Source organism: Lutjanus erythropterus, chromosome 2, assembly GCF_056507025.1.
Source record: "Lutjanus erythropterus isolate fLutEry1 chromosome 2, fLutEry1.hap2, whole genome shotgun sequence".
Taxonomy (NCBI): Eukaryota; Metazoa; Chordata; class Actinopteri; order Lutjaniformes; family Lutjanidae; genus Lutjanus; species Lutjanus erythropterus.
The window spans coordinates 6,213,899-6,239,883 of NC_139318.1; the positions used below are offsets into that span (position 1 = coordinate 6,213,899).

Consider the following 25,985-nt stretch of genomic DNA (forward strand, 5'->3'; position numbering starts at 1 on the left):
TGACGCATCTCTCGCTCTTGTTTTTATATAATGGGCTGCTCAAGTGACCCAGCCTGACTATGGTTACTTTTCTTATCTGTTTGCTTATTTATCAAACGTTCTTACCTCATCTCAGTCAACCTTCTATTCTCAGGAGTTCAGTGCTGTGACTCAATCACAGCTTTTGTGCATTGACACATTAGAATGAGTTTAATTCAGTCTCCTGGTTGGCCGGAGCTTGATTTGTGTCAGAATATTGTCATAAAAAGTCCAGTATTCCAGCAGTACATACTGAGCTCAAAATAGAAAACATCATTGGTTATGTCCACAATGATTCACTTGATGTTGTCCAGTAAGAGTTCAGTATCTCAGCAAAAGACAATGGTGTCAAAAAACTGCATTGACAGGAAACAGACAGAGGAGAAATCAGCTGGGGTTGTGTCAGTGGGGCAACAAGGCCATTGTGACTGCAGGGCAGATCATTTTGAGGGGCATGAGGCCAAACTGAGAGGGCACAGCGGCCATGGCTGCCATGAACTTCCTGCTGGTAACCACTTTATTGGAGTGTTCCGTCCTGTTAATAAGTTCATTCAAGTGATCGACAAGACACATGTGAGTGACATGTCAGTGCAGTTGATCTACAGTTCTCATGACAACCACATTATGATGGTTGTGTCCTGTCACTCATCAATGGAAAGTAGTCACCAAAAAATTCATTTAACTAGAAGAGGTCACTCAGTAGAGTGCAGATCCCCTCCAGGCAACCGATGGTGAAGCACCTACTGCAATGCCACCACAACTGCCAGATGCAACCAGCAGAGATTTGCAAAGTTCTGCCAACATTAACATGATCCCCCACATACATTGTCCCGAGCTGGGAAAAGATTTCAAACTGAAGCAGTTGTTGATCACTTGTGGCCTCTAGTGGCTGGTGAGAAGTCATCTGTCAATGGTTGTATAAAACAGAGCAGTCAAAAAATAGAATTACTGCTTCAGTTGTTTGTCTCCACCAACCAGTCAAGTGACAGTTCACATCCATGTCTGTCCAGACTCATATAATGTCTGAAGTGAAGACTTTGAAGGAATTTAATATGAAACTTACCACTATATTGACCTTTAACTTTGAAGGAAAAGTATTAAGTGTATTTTTTTTTTTTTTTTTGGCAAATTAGAAGATCTCGCTATACATGTGTGATTCAAGTGAGTAATTTTAGAAACATGCTGTCTTCACTTTTTACAGAGGAGGACAGAGAACTCAGCTGAACATCATGATGTCACAGTGAAGTTGACCTTTGACCTTTTGGATATAAAATATCATTTTATCCTATCAGATATTTGTGTGTAATTTTGCCATATTAGTTAATGAAATCTTGAGTTATGGCCAAAAATGTGTTAAATGAGGCCAACGTAACCTTTGACCTTTGACCGCTAAGATCTAATCAGTTTCTCTCAAGTTGAAGTGAACATTTGTGTCAAGTTTGAAGAAATTCCTTCGAAGCGTTTTTGAAATATGCCATTCACAAAAATGGCAGGACCTAAAACCATAATGCCTCTGGCCATAAAAAACATACAGGCATAAAAGTCATTTTAAAAAGTTTTTCAAGAATTCTAACTCACAGAGGTCCTTCAACACATAGTCATGAATGTGCACAAAGAATATTAGGCTGATCGGTCCAGTAATATTCAAGATTAGCTCTGGACAACTCACTCACATACTTACGGAAGCGATTATATGATCCCCTCCAGCCTGGCAGGGATGAAAATGGTGCAGATTATCATATAAAAAGAGAACACTCTGGAGCAGTTCTTTCATGAAAGATTCAAACAGGGAAAACCTTCCACAATATATTCTCTTTTAATACAAAAAATGCGGTGTGGTAATACAAAAAACATTATCCCGCTTTTGGCCTGTACTATTCTCCCAAATTGCAAAAAGTCAAAATAACTGAAAATAACTGGAGCCTCTTGGAGGGGTTGGCCAAAGTGCCAGTGCTTGTTGGCAAGAGTGTGTGATCATTAAACCCACAGTCTTCCTCTCCAAAGTCATCATCCCTTCGAGGCTGAGCCGTCGTTGTTATTCTTCACATACAGTCCTGTCCTGTTCTTTATCTCAGGCTAATCACAGCCATCTCTTTAATGCTCCTTTTTATATCAGACTTTAACTGACCCTCTTGAAGTTAACGCTCCCTCGACTGTCCACCTTGATGGCTTACGAGTTCATCAAGACGGACTTAAACGCCCCTTAATTCTCAGACAACAAGCTGTAAAGTCCCAGACAGATGTGAGCATCTGGTTTTCAGTTTTGCAGTGGCGCCACTGCTTGCGGGGCTCCTCTGATGACGGCAGAAAATGTTCTGTCGCTCTGTGTGATTGTTTTGATGCCTGTGCATCTACAGTATCAGACACAGGCGCTGTTGTTGCTGCTATTAGAAAAGAACAAGCTTAAAAAAAAGAATCAATTTGTGGAGAACGACTTTGCAAGGGCTCACTTTTTTTACAGGAAGAGTGCAGAACATTTCACTGTGAGAATAGGAAAGGCTGAAAACATTTTCCAAGGAATATGTTTGCTGCATATGATGATGTACAGTGAGACTGGCCTTGGTCAGCTGAGCAGCAGAGAGCGGACCAAAGTCGACCAACACATTATCCAGTGTACCAGTCGGCATCAGTCCTCACTTGGGGCTGATTCAATGACAAGTTGCTGTTTCTTCCATTACTCAGCCAGCTGTAGCAATTAGGCACCAGGAGGAGATGTATAGGTGGTTTATTTACAGCCAGTCCTTCGTTCACCCCAATGTCCCCTGTCCTGAAGCTCCCTCACTGCTGCTTGTGGTGACTTGTGCTCTGTTTGTCCAGTAAAGGTGTGCCTGGACTTTGCTCCCCTCTCTTGGGATGATTTGAACTTACTTATACAGTATAGCATCAATCACAAACAGAGCCGACAAAAAGTTGACTCTGCTCTTGGAAATGACAGCATTGGTCATTTATTCTAATGCTTAAATGAATGTATAAGTTATTAATGCAAAGTAGCGACTGTATATTGAGGGCGAGAATCAGACAAAAGATCCACACACTGACCTGGGCAGAACACTTATTAGGGCGTTAGCACTGAACGGTGCAAGGACCCTATTGGATTTTCTCATATTATTGTTTTATTTTTTCTTCTTTTTCTTTTCCTCCCTCTTCAGTCACAGTTTTGAGGGGCTAAAAGTGGTTGATGGTGAAAAATTCTGTATGATATAGTGGCCAGATTGTTTGGTCACACCCATTAAACAGCGGCCCCCACGGCACGCTTCACCAATACGCACAAAAGTCAGTACAGACATTTATCTTACTGAGACACAAAAAGAGTCCCTCTGACCCACTGCCTAAACATACCAGTCGGCCATTTTGAATTTCGTGGTCAATTTTGATGATTTCCATGCGTTGTATTTTAACTCCTCCTACAGAATTCACCATAACGACTTCAAAATTGGTGTGTGCCATCTAGATTAATTTGTGATTAAAATTTATGAAAAGATTTGGTGCTTGATGAAGGGTGTGGCTGTGGCGTGGCGTCGAATTTTTATGTCTTGCTATGAAACATGAAATTGCTATAACTTTGCTGTAAATGGTACCATCTGCCCCAAACTTAACAGGTTTGATAAGAGTCCCACCCTGAACACATCTACATGACAATCAGGAGTTACAGTCATAGTGCCACCTAGTGGAGACAGGAAGTGACATTGATTTCCTTCCTGCAGTGTCTAATGGGCATGAAAATTCAACTCCTCATACACCAGTGTCTGGCAACATGGTCGTGGTTGCAGCACACCCCGATGGGCGCGGTGGTGCGTCCAATGCTGCTTGCAGCTTTAATTTGAAATATTATCGCAATAAAGCCAAGTGCAATATCCACATTGCAGAAGTTGCAATTTTAATAAAGGTAAAATGTGTCACAACATACCATTTTAAATAAAGCGTTGTGGTGCTGCAGAGATTCTTTGGCCAAAAAATTATTTCTCCAGATATGAGGGAACATGCTCATTTAGTAAAGAACCCAGAAAAAAACACATCATTATCATTTTTAGGCTTTTTTTTTCAGTGAAAATTAAATTCATTTCCACTAAAATTTGTCAAAAGAATGTTTCTTTTCCCCAACCATATCCTTCAGCCCTTCCACACACTGTACCGGTAGCTCCCGGCAATTTTATTTGAGCAACATTTCAGTCTAATTCTTTGTCAGGCATTGTCATTGGATTTGACAAAGCCTGATGAACATCAAGGTGTCAAGGTAATGTCTAATTTCTGTTAGATTGAAACGTTGCTCTATTAAATTTGCTGGGAGCTATCAGTGCAGATTGAGGATCTTTTGTCTTGATTTTTGCCTTTAATTTGCTTTTTGATCCAGAACATGTTCAAGTTTTTTTGGCGTAACCTTCCTCCTCATTGTTCCTCGGGACTTTATACTCTCAGAAGCAAAGACAAAGGTACATTGACATACTGCCACAGCTCTCATTGGAAGTAGGTTGGGGTGGATGGTTGGATGTACAAAGTGACTTGAAGACCACAATAGACCACAGAAGTGGTAAATCAGTACAACAGTACAAATATAAATCAGCACTGACGAACACCGTTGTCCTGCCAGTAAAGATGCCACATCATTTAGTATCAGAACTTGACAGAGCTTCGTAGAAAAAAATGATTCTCAGCGGTCCGAGGCAACTTGAGTAACAAACTATGATCAGCATGCTAGGTACCTAGCTTAACCTCCATATTTGGATTTAGCCAGATCTGCTTTGTATTTGGTCTGTTTACTACACATGGCTTTGTAGGTTAAGAAATTGTGTCTCTATGTAAATTGTCAGCTTTATGCATTTCTCTTTGCACTTTAACACATACAATCAGTATAAATAATTCAGTTTAAGATGTGTTGGCAGGCATTTTGTTCCACTTTCTATGCTAAGCTAGGCTAACCATCTCCTGATTCTAGCTCTATACTTTACACACAGACCTAAGAACATAGGTCCATTGACACTGGGGACACCAGTGACATTTCCACCACTTTTTGAAATTGCCGACTCGTCCCCATCACTTTTTAAAAGCATCATTTGTTAAAAATATTCCAGAAAAGTTTGCATCAATAAATGCTAGCTAACAACATTAACTCTTGTGAACGCTGTTTCTCTGATGTTAAAGTATCCAGCATCAAAACAAAGAGGCAGTTTAACTTAATGTCAGAAGTCAAAATAGATGTCTAAGTGTTTTTTTTATTACACATGTATTGCACTGGGGAAAACCTGGGAAAACAGTTTGGGGAGTTTCCTAATAGGAAGATGACGTTAGAGTAAAATTAGCTAACTACTGTTAGCTTGATTAGCCATGACTCAGCCCTAGGATGCTGGGAGCCAAACCAGAAAAAAAAACACCTCAGTCCTGAATCCATAGCTGCCCATTTTTACAGAAACACAAAAGCAGTAGGTGTTCAATTAGCCTGTTCATGGGCACTTTAACATCTTTGGCTGCTTTATTATCTTCTAACATTGTCGATGTCATTCCTTCAGTTGTCTCGATTTTGTAATGTCTTGTGGCAGTGATATTGGATATTGTCATCACTGGGAAGACACGCACTGGTGCTGTCTACAGTACACGTGATGCTGGCATTGTTTGATTGACTGACGTGTCATAAAATGTGTCAGGTGCTGCTGCTGTGGATGTGATGGATGAATGCTACTTGTGCTGTCAAGGTTGTTTTGCATGTCATGCAGAGTATTTTTGCAGTGTTGACTCTGTAGTAGCCTGGGCTTTGCCCTCTTGATGCAATTTTTTTCCAACTTCCTGTAATGAGGGTCTTTACCTCCCTTCGTTTCATTGCTTAAAATCTCATATGCTGAAGACTGTTACATCTTGGCCCTCATGTACGTACAGTATTATTACGTAACTGTTTATTGTGTGACACAGAGTTTATGGACACCTTGCAGACAATCAAAATAGATTTTTCACAAAGACCATGTTATAAAAAACAAGCCGTAACCACACTTGAACCACATTAACTGGAGCTGGTGTTTCTGGCCACCTAAAACAGCAAAATACTCTTTTGTTTTTGCTCAGTTTTGGTCTCCACCATCTCCTTTAAAAATATTTGGCTCTAAAGACAGCACCACCAGCCAAATACTAACCTTGTCTATTTGACAGGTAGCGCACAGTGGGTTGCGTGAGTTATTTTTCTTTGGCTGAAATAGGGTTGGGCCATGTCTACTGGCATATGGCCATGTCCATAGTGAAACACTGAGTTGGAAGATGATATCATTATTGGGGGGCGGCGTCCATTTTTGATTGTATCATGAAAGCTGTCCCATAGCAGATAAGCTGATAAAGTCTCATAACTAAGCATCCAAGGTTCTTCTAAATGGACAAGTTTGGTAAGAAAATATTAAACAGGACATGGTGATGTAGGGCAATGACCCACAACAACGGCTTCTTTTCATTTTGTCTTCAAAATGTCAAAAACTGAACTTGACCAACAACTCCTACCTTATGCCAACTCTAAATGCAAAGGCTTTCTAATCATGATGCTACAGTGGTAGAGCTCAACCCTACCATGAAATTAAACCAAGACAGTTGAAGAAATGTTGCACGAGTGCGATAACAATCTCCTCCCTTGCAGAGAACATATACATACATGTATCTAGTGATTCAAAATGATGTGTGAGATTGAGTTTACTCAGGTGTACAGCGATGGCAAAATGTTAGCTGATGATGTTTAGACAGCCTTTATTTGTTTGTTTCTGTCTTATCTGCAATATTGTAATTTATCTGCTGAAATATGACAACACTGTATTGTTGGCAATTCCTGTTCTGGAACTTGAGAGATTCGAAGCAGGAAGGTCATTACGCTAACAAGTCAGATAACACAAAGTAATTCTAATCTGCTTCCTCTTGTCTTGTGCTTCCTTCCTGTTCATATCTGTTCTCCACAGCCCCCTGTTGTCGTCTCACATTACACTCAGCCCGGTACATTCTGATCATGTCTAATCTCCTGCTCCTCACTCCTCCTCCTCACTCCTCCTCTTCCCTCCTCCCCCTCCTCCCTCTTTCTGCTACCTGGCACTGAGCTCTGTGTGCTGATTCAGCCCGTTGCGATAATGCATATATGAGAGTTCCCGGCCCTGATTTGAAGGCATTAAAATGCTGCGGGCAGTGGACAGAAGTAATCTCTCTTTCTGCCAAATGCAACCTTCAGCTCAGCGGGAGTTAGCGTGCTGACGGGCCTCCTCCTCTCGCATCCAGGACGGCGCCTGAACAGAACCGTGCCTCCGTCCATGCATCACCTGCTGAATGTTTTTGAATTTCATTTTCTTGAGCTTGATGAAATGTGCATTATGAACCACTTCACTGTGCTTCTCTCTTTTTATGTTGCAGGCGACACGCCTCATTGCCCATAGAAGTCTCAGAGATTCCGCTAAACCTTATTGCCCCTCCGTGTAGAAGAAGTTACCCCTGTCGCAAATGGAAGTCTGCATCTTTTGGGTAAATCTCAGGGTTTTTATTGTAGTCACCTTCTTTTCATCAGACCACAACTCTCTAAGCCCATTTCCTGACAGTCTATTTCATTGCAACCCGTTTTCTGTCCTGGTGCTAGTTTACAGTATCACTGTTTATCAGCCTGAACCAAACATCTAATTTCTGACCCTTCCATTCCCCATGCTGCTGTTGACTGTTTCTTTGTTTGTCAGTCTTTTTTCCGTTTCCTCGTGAAGACTTCCACCTCCCGCTGTGTACAAGCTGGTGGGTGGCCTCCTCAGCCTCCAAATCCACTCAGATAGAAAATGAACAACACCCATCGCAACCACACACATGAAGTAGAAGCGCGGCAGGGGTACGGACTACTTTCTGGGATATAGCTGGCAGAACAGACCCCTGTGATGACACATCGCTGGCTTTATATTCTCGCTATCTTCAGGATTAATTCACGAGTGCTGAAAGAGTTGAAGGGTTCTATGAAAGCGAGTAAGAAACCTTTGTTGCACTGCTACACAACTTTGTAGATTAATAGAAATGAAGAAATAAACCACTTCAGCATATCCCAACACTCTTAGAAGGGAGGGTTCCAAACAGGCTGAAGTTCTACTCTGAACTATTTGCTCCCGCAGAACCCTTTTTTGAAGAAAAGGTTTGTCAAGCATTCTTTGTAAGACCAAGGGTTCCATTAAGAACGCTTTTCATCCAAAGAGCACTTTGGAAGAAAAAGTTCTTCAAGGGTTGTTGAAATCCTTGAAAAGCTCTTTCATCAAGCATCCTTTGTACCATAATATATCTTGGTAGAACCTCCTGGGTGGGTTCTAAATAAAACCCTTTGTAATATAAAAGTGTTCTTGGTAGAACCATCTGGATTAATTTTATCTTAGCACTGAGAGGGTGACTTAGTTCTGGATAGAACCCCCAGACAGGGCTCTGGGCGCAACCATTACACCAAAGAAGGGTTCTCTGTAGAACCTCTGATATGGGGTTCTGGGTGAAACCTTTCACAGATGGTTGTAGGTGTGAAAACATAAGAGGGTGTCAATCACAAAACAGGTTCTCTGGTGAACACCTTGAGTGGGTTCAAGATGAAACCCCTGCAATATAAGAGTTACTGGAAGAACCTTGTTCTTGTAAGAAAACATTCTGGATAAAACCCCTGGAGAAGGTTCTGGATGAAACCTTTCGCAGATGGTTGTATGTGTAACCCCTTCTGTTGGGTTCTAGGAAGAACCTTTTGAAAGGTTTCCAAGTGGAACCTTTATAAATGGCTCTACCAGGAACCAGAAAGGTTATCCTATACACTTTTAGAAATGGGGTGCTCATTACAGCCATAATGGGCTTGTGCCAAGAGGTGTTCTCCTATTTCTAAAAGTGTATAGGATAACCTTTTTGGTTCCTGGAAGAACTTTTTAGATTGATTCCACCTGGAACCCCCTCAGAGGTTTCTACCTAGTCCTGACTCTTACAACCTTCTTAAGGTGTTAACAAGAAGAAGGCTCTACAGAGAACCCTTTTATATTCTAAAAGTTTCATTTAGAACCCACCCGTGTGGTTCTACCAAGAGAGCCTTTATATACCAAAGGTTTCATCCAGAGCCCACTCAGGGGGCTCTATGGGGAACCTTTTTATATTACATGGGTTTCATCTAGAACCAACCCAAGGGGCTCTACCAACAACCTTTTTATATTCCAAGGGTTTCATCTCAAATCTATCCTGGGGTTTCTACCAAGAACCTTCTCTGGGGGCTCTATCCAGAATCTTTCCACCCTCTGAGGATGCTAAGAAGAACATGGATCTACCAAGAACTGTTTTATATTCGAAAGGTTTAATCTAGAACCCACCCATGGAGTTCTATGGAGAACCCTTTTGTATTCCATGGGTTTCATCTAGAACCTAACCCTAAGAATTCTACCAGAAACCCATTTATATTCAAAAAGTTTCATGTAGAACCTACCCAGGGCTTTCTAGAGAGAATCCTTTTATATTACAAGGGTTTCACCTGTCCTCTGAGGGTTCTACAAAGAACCATACTGATATTGATTCCTGTATATTGTTATTGTGGTCATCCATAATTTTAACTATCTATGTTTGAGTTACCAGTGTCAGTATAGTACTCAGTATTTCAACAACATTTCAACAATCCTTGAAGAACTCTTTTTTTCCAAAAAGAATGAAAAGAATTCTTAATGGAACCTTTACAAGGAACACGTGATGGACCCTTTCTGCACAAAAGGTCAAACAGAACCTCAGTCAATGAGGAAGAGCTCTTTTGGAAGCCTTATTTTTTTAAGCATTCACTGCGAGTGGTGTGTTTGCATGAAGCACCTTGCGGCACACACAGTGCAGTAGCACCCTGCCTGCCTGCCTGCCTGCCTGCCTGCCTGCCTGCCTGTCCATGCAGTCCTCCTCTCTGTGGATGCTTTTCCTTGGAGTTCATTACAGCTGCTCAGCGAGGCCCTGAGAGCTCCTCGGCAAATGAGGAGAGATGGGGAGAGATGAAAACCCTGAGAGCGTTGAGCAGTGGGACATGGGCTTCAAAAGCTTCATGGCAATTTCAAAGGATTTTTATTCTTGATGCCGTGCTCACTATATCTATCAAGTATCCAGCACTGAGCTGTAGAGCAATTCTAAAAGCAGGTTTGTGAAGTGGGGGGGCGGGCGCAAAAATCTCACCCTATAGGCTTTTGCCCGGGGAGGAGGACGCCAGTGAAAGCCCTAATGAGTCTTGTTTGTTCACCATGTTTATTGATTCTAATTAGCCGTGGAGATGAAGAGAGTACGACGAATGAGTGCTAAACACTTGTGATTACAGTGAGGTCTTGAGCTGTCCCGCTCTATTAGCAAGTATTCGCCGAAGAACATGAAGAACAAGTGCACATCAATTACAGTCGCCCAGGGACTTGTGTTCTGAATGACGTTTGGGTCAAGCTGGAACTTACAATAGGAGTGTAGGTGTGTAGATTGGATAACGAATGCAATTATGTTAAACCCCCGAGAGGCACGGAGGAAGTGACACATTGCTGCGGGTAAAATCACACTGTGAAGCAATATGCCGCCGTACAGTGAGGCAGCTTTAGAGGCAGATCATCGGGCTTTTATATTTGGCAGATATGAGATTAAAGGTGTCAGCGGCAGGAAAAGGTAACAGCGAGAGATAAGAAAACTCTCCTCTTTTGGACTTTTCTGCTCTTGTACGTGTAGGTTCATGGTGATCCTGCTCTTTGCTAAACATTATTGCATTGCTTAGTTCACTTAAGTCAATTTTTATGAAAGGAGTTCTGATGATTCAAACTGTGACATCACACAGAGCATAGACTTCAGGGTTTTTTTTCACAGCATTTCAGTGGAAGGTAGAAAATGAGAATTCACATTAAAGCTGGAGTGAAGAACTTTAACAAAAATTAACATCTGTTAAATTCAAGGCCTTGCCGAATGAGTTCACATACCATGCAGATTAAAACTAGGAGTACCAGAAATCCATAACTCCTAGAATGGCTATAAGTGGTTATTTTGACTTCCAAACTTTATAATCTCTCATGATTGATGCAGAAGAGTCAATCATTGGAAATTTTAACATTTCTTGAGTTTGACTTTTTGCTGAACGTAAGCAACTGCAGATGGAAACAATCTGGCAGGCACTCTCTGGATTAAAAGATAGCATATGGAAGCATTTTGGCCTCTATGAAGTTGAAGGTAAAACAAAACTTATAATTAATGTATTATTATTAATGCATATTATTTTAGTTGTTATACAGTTGCTAGTATGCCGGTAAACAGCTGCTGATTTACACCACCAACAAACAGAGAAACACTAGCTTTCATTTGGAACTGATATTTGTGGCCACTTTTGCTGTTAAATTCTCCACTAGCTGCACCAGCTAGATGCGAGGAATATGCTTGATTTGTTGTTGAGATGTTTAAACATTGCTACCATTGCTAGTCAGAACTAGAAATACTTGTTGTGAAACCAACCAACAAATATTTTAGAATTGTACGGCGGTGATTAACTGTTGTGTCTAAGATTTGACACAGCCACCCACTGCAGCCCCAGCAGGTGGCAGCGCCCCCTCTCAAAACCCCTCCCCTTATGCTAATGCCCAGAAGTTAAATCAGCGAGGTAGAAAGTGGGACAAAGATGACATCTTGTGGTAGTATTTTGATCTTAAAACTGAAAATAAGGTTGTATGTAGGCTGTGTAAGAATAAACTGCAATGTGTAACCCACATTCAGCACAAGCATGTGGACGTTAACCTCCAAGGAAAGCAGGCTGCTAGTGATAGTTCTATGATTAAGTTTTTTTTTACTTTTAGACTAGTCGACTAGTGTAAAATGTTAATTTCTGTTTAATTGACAGGGGAATTAGTCGTTAGGAACATCCCTACTAGATGCGAAATTAGTCTGCCTCCTTGAGCATAATGTGTGTTATGGGTTTTTTCCTGAAAACTGCTGCTGTTAGAACCAAGGTTGATAAGAGCCATGAAACTAGTCAAAACAGTAAAGTTATGGGACCTAAAGCCAAAACAATAAGCTAAAAGAAACTAAAACGCTTTATAGAGCTGAGGGGAACTGCATAATTTGTTACATATTCTCACTGGGTTCGTCACATCACATGTAGTCATTATTCCAATTGTTAATATCAAAATTTTGAAAAGAATTTCATGAACATTGAGCCTCAACTATAGTTTGGTCATATTGAGATACCTTGAGGTAGTTTACAGTAACTTTGTCAGATCGTCCACATGTTTAAATGTCTGAATCTTTAAAACTGTACATGTATTATTTTTTGTAAAAGAGTGTAAATTGTGTGAACTGTTAGCGGTCTGTTTGTGGACGTGCTGTTTTGACTCACTAATATAGAGGTGTGCATCTCTTCAGTAATGTTTACCAGCGTGGTTCCTCAGATAAACCAGGCTCTGTCTCAGTGTGTTGGCAGGCTTGGAAAAACAGTCATTTTCAGTTTGGAAAAAAAAAAAGTTTTAGCTCTACAGAAATTCTATAAATACAGAAATTCTGGCCACATATGGGAAGTTCATTTTTCATTGTGGTCTGCTTTTTCTTTTGATGTGGTGTTCTCTCTTGGATCTTTTTGCTTTTTAATGAGAGCTCAGTGAGGGTAACTGCAGGCTTTCAGTATCTTCCAATACCTGATGTTAGTGTGGGTGTCCTTTGCCTTTGTATGTCGATATGGTCTCTGCCCGTTGGTGTCCAGATTACTTCCAGTTTGCGCTCCATTGGATGGTGTGAATCAGAAAGCAGCTAGTAATCTGTGTAAATGACTTCCCTGTAAAGTTCATTTCTTTGTTTTTCAGTCTGCACAGTCCAGAAAAGACAGTTTGATGAAGCCCCTCTAGGGTTTCATCCATGTGTACACCCTGTTGTCCACATTGCCATGTGGACACCAATGAACCTGCGGTGCTGTCATGTTTCTCCTTTTACTTGAAGTATCTTGGCTTCAAGCACAGATTCAACAAAGAGCACACCTGGTCTGGGTTAAGTTTCATTCTTTTCTGTCTGTCTGGTGAGCTCTCTTACTGTCTGCACTGCTGATATCACCACCACATACTACACTGTCATCAGCTTCCATGTTGATATATTGAAACCTGCAAACAGAGTCCCCAAACCTTTGTATTTGATGTCTAGTGTTACTTGGCAGACTTGCAAGGATAGTGGTCAACTTTTACATTTTGTAGCTGTATTGTCTGTGTCTCTGGCACCTCTGCAGATATTAAGTTAATTTTTTGGTATGTTTTTTCAAGAGTTTGGAGGGATTTTTAGTATTTTTTATCGACAGAACAGCATTAAATAAACAGGAAATGTGGGACCCATGGCCACTGCTGAAGACTGATCCCTGCCGCTGTACATGGGCTGCAAACTACCAACTACGCTAAAGGCGTCCCCTCATTATATGCAATTTTGCTTATAGCAAAATGCAACTATTGCATTTGTTGCACAAAGTCAGGTGCTTATTTGCATATTGATGATATCATCAGACAAGTATTTGCATTAAGCTTGTGTTGGTTGTAACAAGCAAAGAAGCGATCACCTTAAGCTATGGAAAACGTAGATAGAGAAATCTTTAGCCAGCTAATCACAAACTAGTAAAAAAGTTTAGTTAAAAGTTTTCCAATAAAAATGGCTAGTGCTGGCTCCAAAAGTTGCTAAATGTCATCTAGTGATGTCAGGAGCTCATGTGCATAACGATGACATCATCACACAAGTATTTGCAATAAGCTAGAGAGGGAAAGAGAGAGAAAGTGCTCCCTACACTATTTGCAGAGTAATTTGCTAAATTTGTTAATATTCGCTTTTTGAAAATGAAGTCACAAAAAGTGTCTGAAAAGTCACTAAACCTGGCATCAAAGTTGCCAAGTTGGCACACTGATAACCATGCCGTACTGTATTTCACCACATTTGATTGTCTTCTTCTTAGTAGACTTAAAAACAGAAGACTCAAAACTAACCCTCCAAACCATATCCACACGACAGACGTTGCTCTCATGGCACATGATAACGTGGTAAGCAGTCTTGCTGTTGCCCAAATCACATTACCTTACGAGGCAGCTGGATTTGCAAAACCATGTGAGAATCCAGCCCTGGTTTGCCTCATAGTCTGCCCTGAATATATAGCAGAGACACTAAGGATAGCTCCCACAGAAGAAATAGTAGACCTACTGCCAGATCTCTACCAATGGACACATTTCTACTATCGCACACTACCCCCAACCCTCGCCTTTTTGTCTCTTGGACATCCTGTTACTTCTTGTATTAATTTGTGATGTTCTCAAGGGGTTTACAGGTATTAGGGCCAGGATATGCTTGAACAGAACTACTCAAGATAAAGTGTAATCTGACCACACCTTAAGGTAAAAGTGTTTATACCTGTATGGACTGGCAACACTCAAAGGTGGGTAGAAAAGCCAGCAATCATAGACTGCAGTGAGATGAGATGAATAGCCCAAACATGGGATAATGACACACCCTTTTGGATATTCTCTTCATGGAGATATTAATGGAGTTGTGCTGGGTGTGCACACAAAATAAAGCTTAATAGACACTTGGCCAATTAATCTTTGTTGGATTGTTGTTTTCAGGATGTTACAAATATAAGATAATAATAAGAATGCACAACAAAGTTTGATGTGGATGGAGGGGGTTTCAGATGCTGCTGGACGATCCAACAAGCACTCTGAAGCATTCTGGTGCCTTTGCATCACTAAGAAGGGTGATATTCATCACAGTGGTACACATCCCATTGTATTCTGGCATGGTGGTGATATTGGCAGGTTAATCAGTCTTAATCAATACAAGTTGCCACAAGGTCCATCCATCTTCCTCTGCGTGTTGGGGGGTGGCTTCAAATGGTTCAGGTGCTGGACAGAGCTTCCTTAGTCGATGTGGTTCTGCTGGATGACTGATTATGTGGCAGCTGATCAACCACTGGGATCCGTTCAGATTAGAGATCTTCACTGGTCCATCATGGATGACTGCAAAAAGAGAGACCTGATCCAAAGAGACTCAAGGAGAATTAGACCCATTCCAAAATGCTGTCAGCCTCACCTGTGTCGAGACCTTTGACTTTGACCAAGTTGATTGATTCTCTGGTCTGGCATTGTGACATGGAACAGTGGTTTCTCAAGTAAAAAATGAACAATAAGCGCCACAGTCAGTCATCTAAAGGTGTATGTTACCCTACACATTGATTCCAGCTCCAAACCGTATTTTGGAGGCTGCTTGCTTTATACTATTTTAATTGTCTTAAGGCTAACTCATCACTGCTAACTAATTACCTTTTCATGGTCTTGATAAACTTTGCTGTGACGAAAACATGAAGACGCAGTTGTAACATTACAGGGACAGGTTATCTACACACTTTGTGGCTTATTAAAGTAATGGAATCGCTCCTCACACACTCACTTTCTCATAAAACCATAGACTGTAGGGGCAAAAGCAAAGTTTGTTGGCATGACAACCCACCAGTGTCAACTTAAATTGATGTTAGATCTGTTAGATTCAGGGTCTTTCATGCTTGGTTAGGGAAAACCGAATCCCCCCGTCCCCCGAGGAAATCGGTTAGAGTGGAGGCAACGTCAGAATGAAGATGGAAATAAAGTGTATTGTGCTGACAATTCAGTCTGATATCGGGCAACAGTCAGCCTGAACACTCCCTAATAGAGAGACTCTGGTCTCTGGTTTTTGGTTTCTAAGAACTGAGTTGGGCTCTGCAAAGTTGAATCCCTGTGCTAAAACTTCCTTCCTCAGCTTGCAAAGCTCTTTGTCCAACATGTTCATCAGCCATGTGTTGTTGTTAACCTCGTGTATCTGCCCATGGCCTTACCGCCAACATCTGCGTCTCTGGGTGTCTCTGTAGTGTTGTCGGCTTATGAAAGCAAAGATGCTAATTTGTTCCTTTGTCTCTCTCTTTGCTGACTTGTGGACTAAGCTATGCATGTTTAATGAAGTCTGACCACCTCTGTGGCGTTGCCCCAGGTACTCACAACAGCAACCTCTCATGCAGTTGTCGGTCTTTTGCAATTAGGACCTCGGCGGTGAAATTAAATTGTCTCATCTGTTCATTCTGCTGTTATTCTCTGGCTCGCTGTAAAAAGTTTTGAGGAGGGAAGGAAAGGGAGATTAACTGCTTATTGTTTTCCAGTCTCTATGGATATCGATGCTATTATATGTGCATTCGAAACCAGGTCTGAGATATCTTTTATAAGATTGGAAAATATGCATAGTTTTGGACAAGTGTCCCTGATGATTATTATTCTTTAAATTTAGTTTTGCATGACTTTGCAACCGTTTCAGGCTATGTTCAATAGGGAGTAAGCCATTTGAATTACTTCCAAGCTAAACTCTTAAAAGACAAGGTGAAAAAAACAGTGCACTGTCAGTTTCTGACTCTATCAGGACAAACTGCGAAATAATCAGCAGTTTTTCACCTTGCCTTTCAGGGCTTTTCCATGTGTCTGTTTCGAGACAAAAAATCCTCCTGTCAGTCCAAACTTGCTTAATTCAGTCCACGGACTGCCTGATGCAACAAAATATTAATTTGCCCCTGGCTCATGTTGGTATTATTTTGTGCTGAGATGCATAGTGAGTGGCTGGTTTACTCAACCCACGATACCCTTGACAAATGGCAGCACTGCTTTGCCTCTGAAGTGGGATGGGAGTGGCAGTGTGTGTGATCAGCATGCAGGCTGTGCAGGGGCAAAGTTAGCCTCACACCACTCAGTCGACTGTGCCTTCATTTCATCTCGGCACACTTTGATGTCGACTGGCTCACTGATGTATCCGTCCCCTCCCAAATCGTAGCCCTACATCATTAAACTTGTCAGTGGCTTATGTTTCCATTCTGTACTTTCTCTATCTCTGCTGCACCAACAGTTGTCATCCCTGCATTTAAAAAAAAAAAAAAAAAACAGTTGTCATTACCGGCCTGCTCTCGGATTGTATTGAAGTCGTTCGAAATAACAGAGAGTGACTCGGGATTTTAGTTGTCTCGGCACCCGCCGCTCCTGATTACGGAGCAACTGTCTCCTTTCCGTCTCGCAGGCAGCTATTGTTTTGTTTGTAATTAAAATCATGTTCAATTTTCTAACGTGAAGCCGGAGCTGGGAGTAAAAAAAAAAAAAAAGAAAAAAGTTACGGATCGTTCCTCGCATCTGTGTGATTGTTTGGGATTGTGACGCAGCATTCGGCACATTCAGCTGGATGGGGGATTTATAAATAACCACAATGCCTGTCATAGGAGCCGGGGGAATATTTATAGATTTCCGTGAATACTCTGCCCCAGTTGCATTCATTTGAACACAAGCAGGCGTCGGCACAAATACATTCTCTTTCACCTGAGTGGGTGGCCTTCACTGAGCATATTATGTGTGCTTTGTTTACCACTGTCTTTTTCTTATTGCTCCCTACAGTACTTATGGGTTTTGAGGTACAACACAGTTTTCTAATCTGAGCAACAACTCCACTGATTTTATATGTCAAACTTAATTAACTTGTCACGGGGAGTTCTTCTTATCCCATGAAAATTGTTTCAGCGCCCATCAGCTGATAACTTATGTGAGTGTTAGCATACATATTTTGTATATTGTCACTTCACACAGAAAAGGCCTTTTACCATGGTCTGTGCTGAAACGTATGGGCTCAGGGTCAAATTTGATCAAAATGGTAAAAACAATTTATACGAACCCTTCAGCCAGTGTAGTCAGAGGCAACATGGTCTCCTCCCTTTGAAATAAGTAGATGCAGTCATCAAGGAGATCCAATCTCACCAATATTATTTATTTTATCACTGGAGTCACTGGTACAGTCCATTAGGTTGTCTCCAAGTATTATATCAGTAAAAATAAGCATAATATTTCCCTTATTTGCTGATGATGTCCTTTTTTTCCAGGTGTCCTTAAAATCTTTGAACTGGGCTTCGTCATCTTTATTACCTCTGACCCAGAAAAGTAAAGAATGTGCAAATTTCAATAAACCTTTAGTTCCTCCCTTTAAATACACAGGAATAAAAGGTTTACATTCTTAGAAAAAAAAAACAAAAAACTCAAAACTGTAGTAGAATTTTTAATTCCATAGCTACCAGAATGGTCATAAGTCGTCATTTTGACCTTTGACTTCCAAACTCTATTATATGATAAATAAGAGGCTTAAGAAATTAATGCATTTATTCTGTTAGTTTGTTTTTATAAAAATGAAATAACACCAAAATGTAAATGTTGTAAAATCTATTTATATATTAATATGCATGTCATTGCCTGTAATAAACCATAATGTCTGCATATATTCACAGCAGTATTTTTCAGTAGGATAATAACCATCAGTGATCTGATTCAAAGATGATAAACATGTTATTTCAACAGAAATAATGACAAATTTGCACCTAGAACCATCACAAAAGTCTATGGGAAAAGGCTGTAGACAAGTACTAAAATAAAACCAAAAAAGTTATTTTTCATATGCTATTTGTAGTAAGTAAGAGTTCTTTTTGTCTTAGTTTGAGAGCTTTAACACAAAAATACAGTGAATTATAGGTGCTGAGACCAAAAAAAGTGTTGCAACTGTCCTTGGTCTCCCCTACTTCTTTTTTTAAATCAAGTCAATTAATTCATTATTTGTATTTTAATGTTGGGAAATTGTAAATCAAGACCACTTGTGAAGTTTTATTGACAGAGACAGTGATAGTTGCCAAGCAACCAAGATACATCTCCAACTGTGCAAAAAGTAACAATATAAAAGTGTCAATTTCTGTGTGATCAGCATTTTTATAATGTATGTATATTTTAAACACTTTTAGGACAATTCAGGTACCATTGTTTTTTTTTGTATTTAATTTAAATATTGCACATATAAATTTGAAAATAGTCAGAATGAGTGCCCATAACTTTTATTAAATTCCTTCAGTTGTAAGTTCCACATAAAACCTTTTATAGTCTTCCTACATACATTATATCAATCTGGGCAGAAATATTGGATGTAAACTGCAACTTGACAGGCTGGCAGAAGCATACAACAGTAATTCTATTTTAACTGTGTTAAAAAAGACAAACTCAGAAAAGTGCCAGATTTGATGACAATACTCTGTTGTTGCACTGGTAAAATTAGGACTGTGAAAATGTGCATTTTACAAAATTTACCACCTTAAAATCACTTCCCTTAAACTCTAGACCAGGGCTGCAGAAAGTGTGCCAAAGCTGGCCCCCCGTAGGGTTTGATTTGGCCTGCCATATGAAAAAAAAAAGTTTATAAAAATTATAATATAATGCTCATAAAATATGTAGGATCCCCAGTTATTAGTATTTTTTATAATTTGAGGACTAGGCTGAGTTGAAACCAGTCATATTGCATTGTTGTGGGTGTGTCTTACAAGCTTTTAAAGTAAAGGCTGGACTAAAACAGACCTACAAGGCCAGTTTGAGTTCTCATTACTTCAAAGTCTTCACTACATTTATCATGTGTCTGGACAGTCATGGATGTAAAGAGTGCCCCTTAAAGTTCTGTGTTATTTGTTCTGTATTGTTTACCACATGGTCAGTCTCAAACACTGCAGCTCAGTTAGACTCAGCAGCACAGCTTCACCACACAAGAAGCCCCATGTTCTCTAAAACCTGCTTCTTTCACAGGCATGAAAACTAGATTTTGTGTGACCACAAGCAAGTTTTTCAATTTCAATAGTTTTCCCGCTAATGAAAAGATTCTTCTCGCTCTCAGCCAGGGCAGATAATGAGTGTGTGATGGATCCAAGCGTTCAGGTCTGTTCCTTTTACAGTGAGGCGAGCAACAGTAGCTGTCAAGGCCGCTGCTCGCTCAGCCGAGTCCTGATCAAGACCACCCACTGGACTGAGGCAGTGTCTTTACTGTAGCTTCCACCCTCCACATCACTGCACAGAGGGGTATTCTCCTTATATAGTCCTGCAGTAATCTTATTTTCTTATAACTGTTTTGTTGTGTTTTTCTAAATTGCTGTTTTTTGTCATCAGAATAAAACGTGTAGGATGTAGTTGGATAATAGATAATTGCTCTGTTGCAGCTACATCATCATCCCCCGTCATCCTCACTTGAATAGGGAAAAAAGCTCCTTTGTTTGTACTCTTAAAGTAAGAAAAACTAACAAGCATCCTTGATTTACACTAATGTGTTTATTTGTATTATCTCAATTACTGGCTCCTGTTAATTTTTCCTCCATCTCCCCTAAACCGTGGTCTGCTGTCCATGCGGGAGCTAGCTGATGTACGATGTTAAGGCACCGAGTGGACTCCAGCGCTCCTTCCCCCGGGCCAAAGCCACCAATGATGGCAGGCAGGCAGGCAGCAGGGAAAGAGCGCTAATTCATCACTGTTAAAGGCTGGGTAATAGGGCCGCGCCAGTGGCCGGGCTATCACAGGCCCGCCGCCTCCGAAAAGGCAGTTAATTAACTTTCCATCGGCTGCAAGAGGGCGCATGAGTATGCGCGAGCTCGGCCGACAGCCCCGTGATGCAGCCTGCGGAGCGTGGATATGTGAGGTTCAATCGTCAGGCCTGCTGGGAGCCTGAGCTCGCCACGTCAGGTGCCACACTGGGAGTTTCTGGAGGACATGCTGCCGCTCCGTCACTTCAGAGCTGGATCCTCACAGATAAATGCTCAGATTATTTACATAACGGTTCCTCTAACTTCCCTCTGTGCCGACTTTTGGGGCTCTGAAATATTTAGTTTTGCAGGGAATGAAAGAGCTGTGTTCCTTTTTGTTTCTCAACCAAACTCCACAGAACGTTGCACTCAGTGTCACCATTCAGACAGTTTTTTTTTTTTTTATTGCATTTCAGTATGTTTAGCTGTGAACACCAACAGATTGGATATGCAGTGTTTGTCCTTGTAGAAGAATGTGAGGCTTGAGGCAATGTGACCCTTAAGTTTATAGGTGATTGTTAGATTTTTCTGTCAACTCGACCCTCTAGTCTTGTCTGTTTTTAAAAAATGAAATCAGAATAAATTTATACCCTAAATTTTCAAATAGCGGCTAGTGCCCTGTGTTTTAACTCAACTGGAGAGAGAACAAGGTCTTTTTTTAAAGGCCCTGTAAAGGAGAAAGGGAGTCTTTCTTCTAAACACATTAGACATGTTAGAAAATAGTTGCTGAAAGGACTGAGAACTATGTAGTACTGAATTTTGGAGTAAGACTGTGAAACTGTTCACCATTTTAGTGTACAGGAATTTTTGGACGGACCTAAAACATAACTCTGGCATGCCAGAAGACAGTGACAGGATGTTTTTTTTTTTTTTTTTTTCTGTGTCGGGTTGTTGGAACTCAAGTGAGCTGAAGGTACATTCTTAACTGACCATTAGAGAGGGTGAGGAGCTTGCCGGTTGACTTCACTAAGCATGGCACGTCTGCGCCACCATCCGTCCTCTGCACGGCCGCAAGCCCCACCAGCAGAAGCATTTCAGCAGCAGAGCGTTTTGCCCACCTGATTATGTTTACTTGCTCAGATTTTGTTGATCAGGTCCTCTTTCCTTGTTCTTTGTGCTTCTACCATGGATAAGCAGACTACATGGTTAGATAGTTTCTTTCCTGTCTGTCTTTAAGATTGTGAGTCTGCAGGGGGTATTTTATTTTGAAAATTAACCGGATTCCCCCTGCCTTTTCTGTGACCTGGTGGAATTCAGCCATTATTGTTGGTTGACCATGGCTCCGTCACCCAGCAATGTTTCAGGTCTTCGCAAAAATTCCTGGACACAGAAATGGTGAACAACAGTCTCACTCTAATGATATATTTCTCAGCCCTTTCACATGTTCTCCGCCGCTATTTTCTAACATGTAGAATGTGTTTAGAAGAAAAACTTCCTTTTCATGTTACAGTGTTAGAAAGCTCATGATGTCTGTCAGGAAGAAATGAACATGAACTAGTTCATTTTAATCTGTGTGAACTGAACTTTGAGCTCCTGTGAAGTGTGACCTTGCACAACACAGATGGCATTTAACTGCTGCTAAGTCGTGAAAAATCTGAGCTCAACTTTCGGTGGCATTTACATGGGACATTTGCTGCCTATCAAATTGCAGGACAAGGCTGAGTGGAAGCCATTCATAATGCATTGTTGTGGGCAGGGCTTGCAACCTTTTACAGTCGAGTTTGGACAAAAAACAGATATGCAACAAAAGTTAAGTCCACAGTGTTTGGTGTGCAGATGCTGTAATAATAATCTTTCCAGCAGTTTGTTTTCCAAGCAGGGCATTGTGGAACATCAGCATATGTCTAACTGGTTAGTCACATTGTTTAAAGTCTGTGTAAAAGAAAAAGGGATTAAGAAAATTATACATGTTACCTTACAATGTGAAAATGCTGAGAACCATGTAGCACTGAACTATGGAGTTAGATCGTTGAACTGTTGTTCACAATTTCTGCTTTCGGGATTTTTTGGGTGAACCTAGACCATGGCTGAATGCTTAAGGCCTAAGCCAACACATGAATGACCCCAGCCATCACGTTCCCCAACATTATCCTCAGCGACTCTGTCAGTCCAAATCAGCCCAGCAGTTCACTTCAGCTCACTTCAGTTCCAACAACCCAACACAGAAGAAAAGAAAATACCATCCTGTCACTGTCCTCTGGCTCTGGTGGCTCAAACATGTCTGGACATGTCCAATAAAGCTGCTAGACAGAGCGTCCATGTTTCAGGCAGTTTTCAGGCTGTAGTGGTGTTTGACACTGAGACAGCAGAGTGGACACACCCCCAGCTTTTCAGAGTGGAGTAAACTGCTCATTTTTTTTCATTTTGAGACCTAATTTCATATAGTTAGCGATGTTTTTTAAGCATTCACATTTGGCTGGGTGATTAATAACACGTTTCTGTGGTGTGGCAAACTCAGAACACAGGTTTATTGTTGTTTTACCCCCCAGTTTCTCAAAAGGAGAACAAAAATGAATGCCCCAAAAAGACAGCAATCGTGGCTCCAAATGGGAACTATTACCAAATAAAGTGCAGATCAAGAAGGGAATATTTCAAGCAGCCGTGTTGAAAATGAATTTGACAACAGTGAGACAGTGAGGTGGACCTGGAGCTCAATATCCTCTGAGGTGGTACACGGTGTAAAAAGTTTGAAAAGTACGGCTTTAAACAATCTTTATTGAATGCTCATGTGAACAGGGTCGTAGGTTTTGGCTCACTTATGATGGGCCCCTCCTTTTTTGACTTTTTTTTTTTTTACATTCACACCAGCAGAGTCCAATTTCCTGTACAGCATAGTATCACTGCAAATCTCAACTGAAGAATTGTTCCATAGTTCAGAGATTTACACGCTCAGATGAGTAGCTCATTTGTTGATAGCCATCACTTAAACTTGACAAGCACACTCAGAGGAGATGGAAGTGAGTGGAGAGATTAGCTTTGAGTGTGTTTTCCTCTGAAATGACTCTCCTGTCTGTGCAGATATGTCCTGTATGGAATGAGTCCTTTTCACTTCATCGTGATCATATTTTTTCTTTCCGTTTAGCCAACCGAGCAGGTCCCAGCTCCTGCGTCCCTCCCCCCTCTTCCCCTCTCTCTCTCTCTCTCTCTCTCTCTCTCTCTCTCTCTCTCTCTCTCTCTCTGTGATGTGCAGAAGCCAATCGATCGTGAATTTGGCTCTGCCGGATAGTTTTTCTGCACTCCTCTTGGGAGTTCTCAGCGTTGAAATAGACTCTTTGGGCCGGGGCTTGGCACTGCTGAGAAATGTGAGGGTGTTTGCAGAGCGAGCTGCGCTGCGCTGCTGGCCAGCAGCAGCAGCAGCAGCAGTGGCGACATTGATCCCCCTGCTTTCTCTTCATTAGCCCCAACCAGATGACATAGAAACGGCTGCACATCAAAAGAGCACTATGAAATCAAATGCCACAATGTGTTGCTTTCTAGACTTTTAACAAATGCCCAGCTGGTGTCACTGACACAATATGTTCGCCACCCACGCTGAATGAGTTTCAGCCCATATAAGTCACTTTTCATCACATTAAAATGATTTAAAAAAAAAAAAAAAACATTAGTTTTCCTCTTTTAATCCTGCAGTTTGCACAACTTTTGTGCAGTTATGACCTCCAAAACTGAAAATGAAGGTAATAACTGACTGCAGAGATTATTTGATGGAGGTGTTCACTTCCTTGTGAACTTTTGATCTCTTTTCTGCTCTCTTTTTGGGTTTTTTTTGGGTCCAGTAAAAAAAAAAAAAGAAAAAAGAAGCAATTTTCTCTTTGCTGTCTGAAACATCATTTCATTCTTACTCCTCTTTGTAACTGAAGAATCGTTTTTCACCACTGTTATGAATGCAGTCTTGTACTGATATGATGTGAAAACAAAAGAAATCATCCTCGTACACTGTAAAAAGTTACTTTTAATTGAGAAAAGTTAGCCGGTCGACTGCGTTTTAAAAAGATCGGAGTATTTTGATAGGGAATATGTTTTTTAAAATAATTTATTTCATTTTCAAAAAATATTTAGTGGTGCTATGTACCGCATTTTGAGAATCTAGGGTGTTCTGAGTTGTCTCAGTGTCAAAAATCACTACGTGAAAACGACCTGAAACATGGACGTACATTTTCTTAGTTTGAAGAGTCAGTTATTCATTTCACACAAAAAACTTCCAGCTGCTTTAACAATATTTGAAACTGCTCCCAGTGAATTTATTACATTTTAAGTGTGAGGGGATTGACACTGAATTCAATTCTAACCTTCATCATAGTTTGCAGTGTTTTCATTATTGTGAAAACAAGCAGCAATGATTTATCCTGAAGCTTATAAGAGACAAACAGCAAGTTTTCATCATATGTTTTCTTTAAACTATAAAAAACAAGGGTGTCAGGAGGGTTTTAACTCTCAAACAATGCATGCTGGGAAGTCTGTTCTTTAAGTCTGTTAAAGAAAATGAAAATTCAGTCATTATCTACTTGCCCTCATGCAGATTGAGGGTCGGGTTTATTTTGTTAGTCTGCGTAACACTGCTGGAGTTTCACAGGAAAGCAGCACTACAGAATCTCCCAAACAGTGGAAGTGAATGGTGACCAGTTTTCAAACAGAAAAAGCAACTGGAATGAAACCATGAAATGCCTCTACACTGCTTCCCTGGTATAATCCAAGTCTCCTAAAGTCCCAACATGCCATTTTGCCGCAGTCACACTACACACAGCCACTCCAGATGTTGTGTATGGCACGTGAATGTGGCTCAAAGCTAAGGATCTACAGTGAAGATTTGGGATAAAACCATGGTGTAAATAAGGTTTTTCTTTTTCTTTTTTTTTTGAGTGAGTTTTGTATGTTGGGGCTTTAGGAGACTTGGATTACACCAGACGGGCAGTATGAAGTCATTTTCATGTTTTTATTCTGTTGTTTTTTTTCCCCCCCATTTGAAAACTGGTCACCATTCACTTCCATTGTTTTGGACATTCTAAAACATTTTTCCTGTGAAACTCCAGCAGAGTTTTGTGGACTGAAAAACTAAACCCGACCCTCAATCGGCATGAGGGCAAGTAGATAATGACGGAATTTTCATTTTTAGGTGAACTAACCCTTTAATATGCTGATCATGTTTCTTTAGAAACTTAATGAGTTGGCTGAACTCACAATACATTAATTTGAACCAATCATTTCAAGTCAAAAGACTTCAAGTTTGAAGAATGTTTATAAGTTCTGAAAATAAATGCTAGAAATTTTAAGTTTCATTAACTTGAGTAAATAAAATATCTGAGTAAAGTTAATAAGAAAATATTTTATGCCACTATATTCTTGAGTGATTGCTTTACAAGGCTCAACTGAACAAGCCTACCTGAACTCATAGTCCAATTACTGTAAAATAATGTGATTTTTTCACCATACTGGCTCGTGTTGATGTTGTAATTGATCTCCTAATATTTATGCATGAATGAGTTTTTCTTGGCAGTGGTTATTCCTGACAGTGGGTACAGAGAACTAACCTCCAAAGTCAGGGACTTTTCATTTCTTCGGCTGTCTGGAAGCAGTTTGTAATTTGAGATTAGGGGCCATCTGGGAGGGGAAAAGG

At 40.7% G+C, this 25,985-nt stretch overlaps 1 protein-coding gene across 4 annotated transcripts in view; it reads left to right on the forward strand.

Annotated features, from left to right (window-relative positions):
* iqsec1b (IQ motif and Sec7 domain ArfGEF 1b) overlaps window positions 1–25,985 on the forward strand; it is a 332,046-nt gene that overhangs the window by 105,324 nt on the left and 200,737 nt on the right. For 3 of the 4 annotated variants that reach the window (XM_084726876.1, XM_084726885.1, XM_084726926.1), the window contains one exon: window positions 7,381–7,488. The exons of the other annotated variant lie outside the window; for it this stretch is intronic. In XM_084726876.1, the coding sequence (XP_084583002.1) occupies window positions 7,381–7,488 (108 nt within the window). The remainder of the gene's footprint in view (window positions 1–7,380; window positions 7,489–25,985) is intronic. 4 annotated transcript variants of the gene reach the window in all.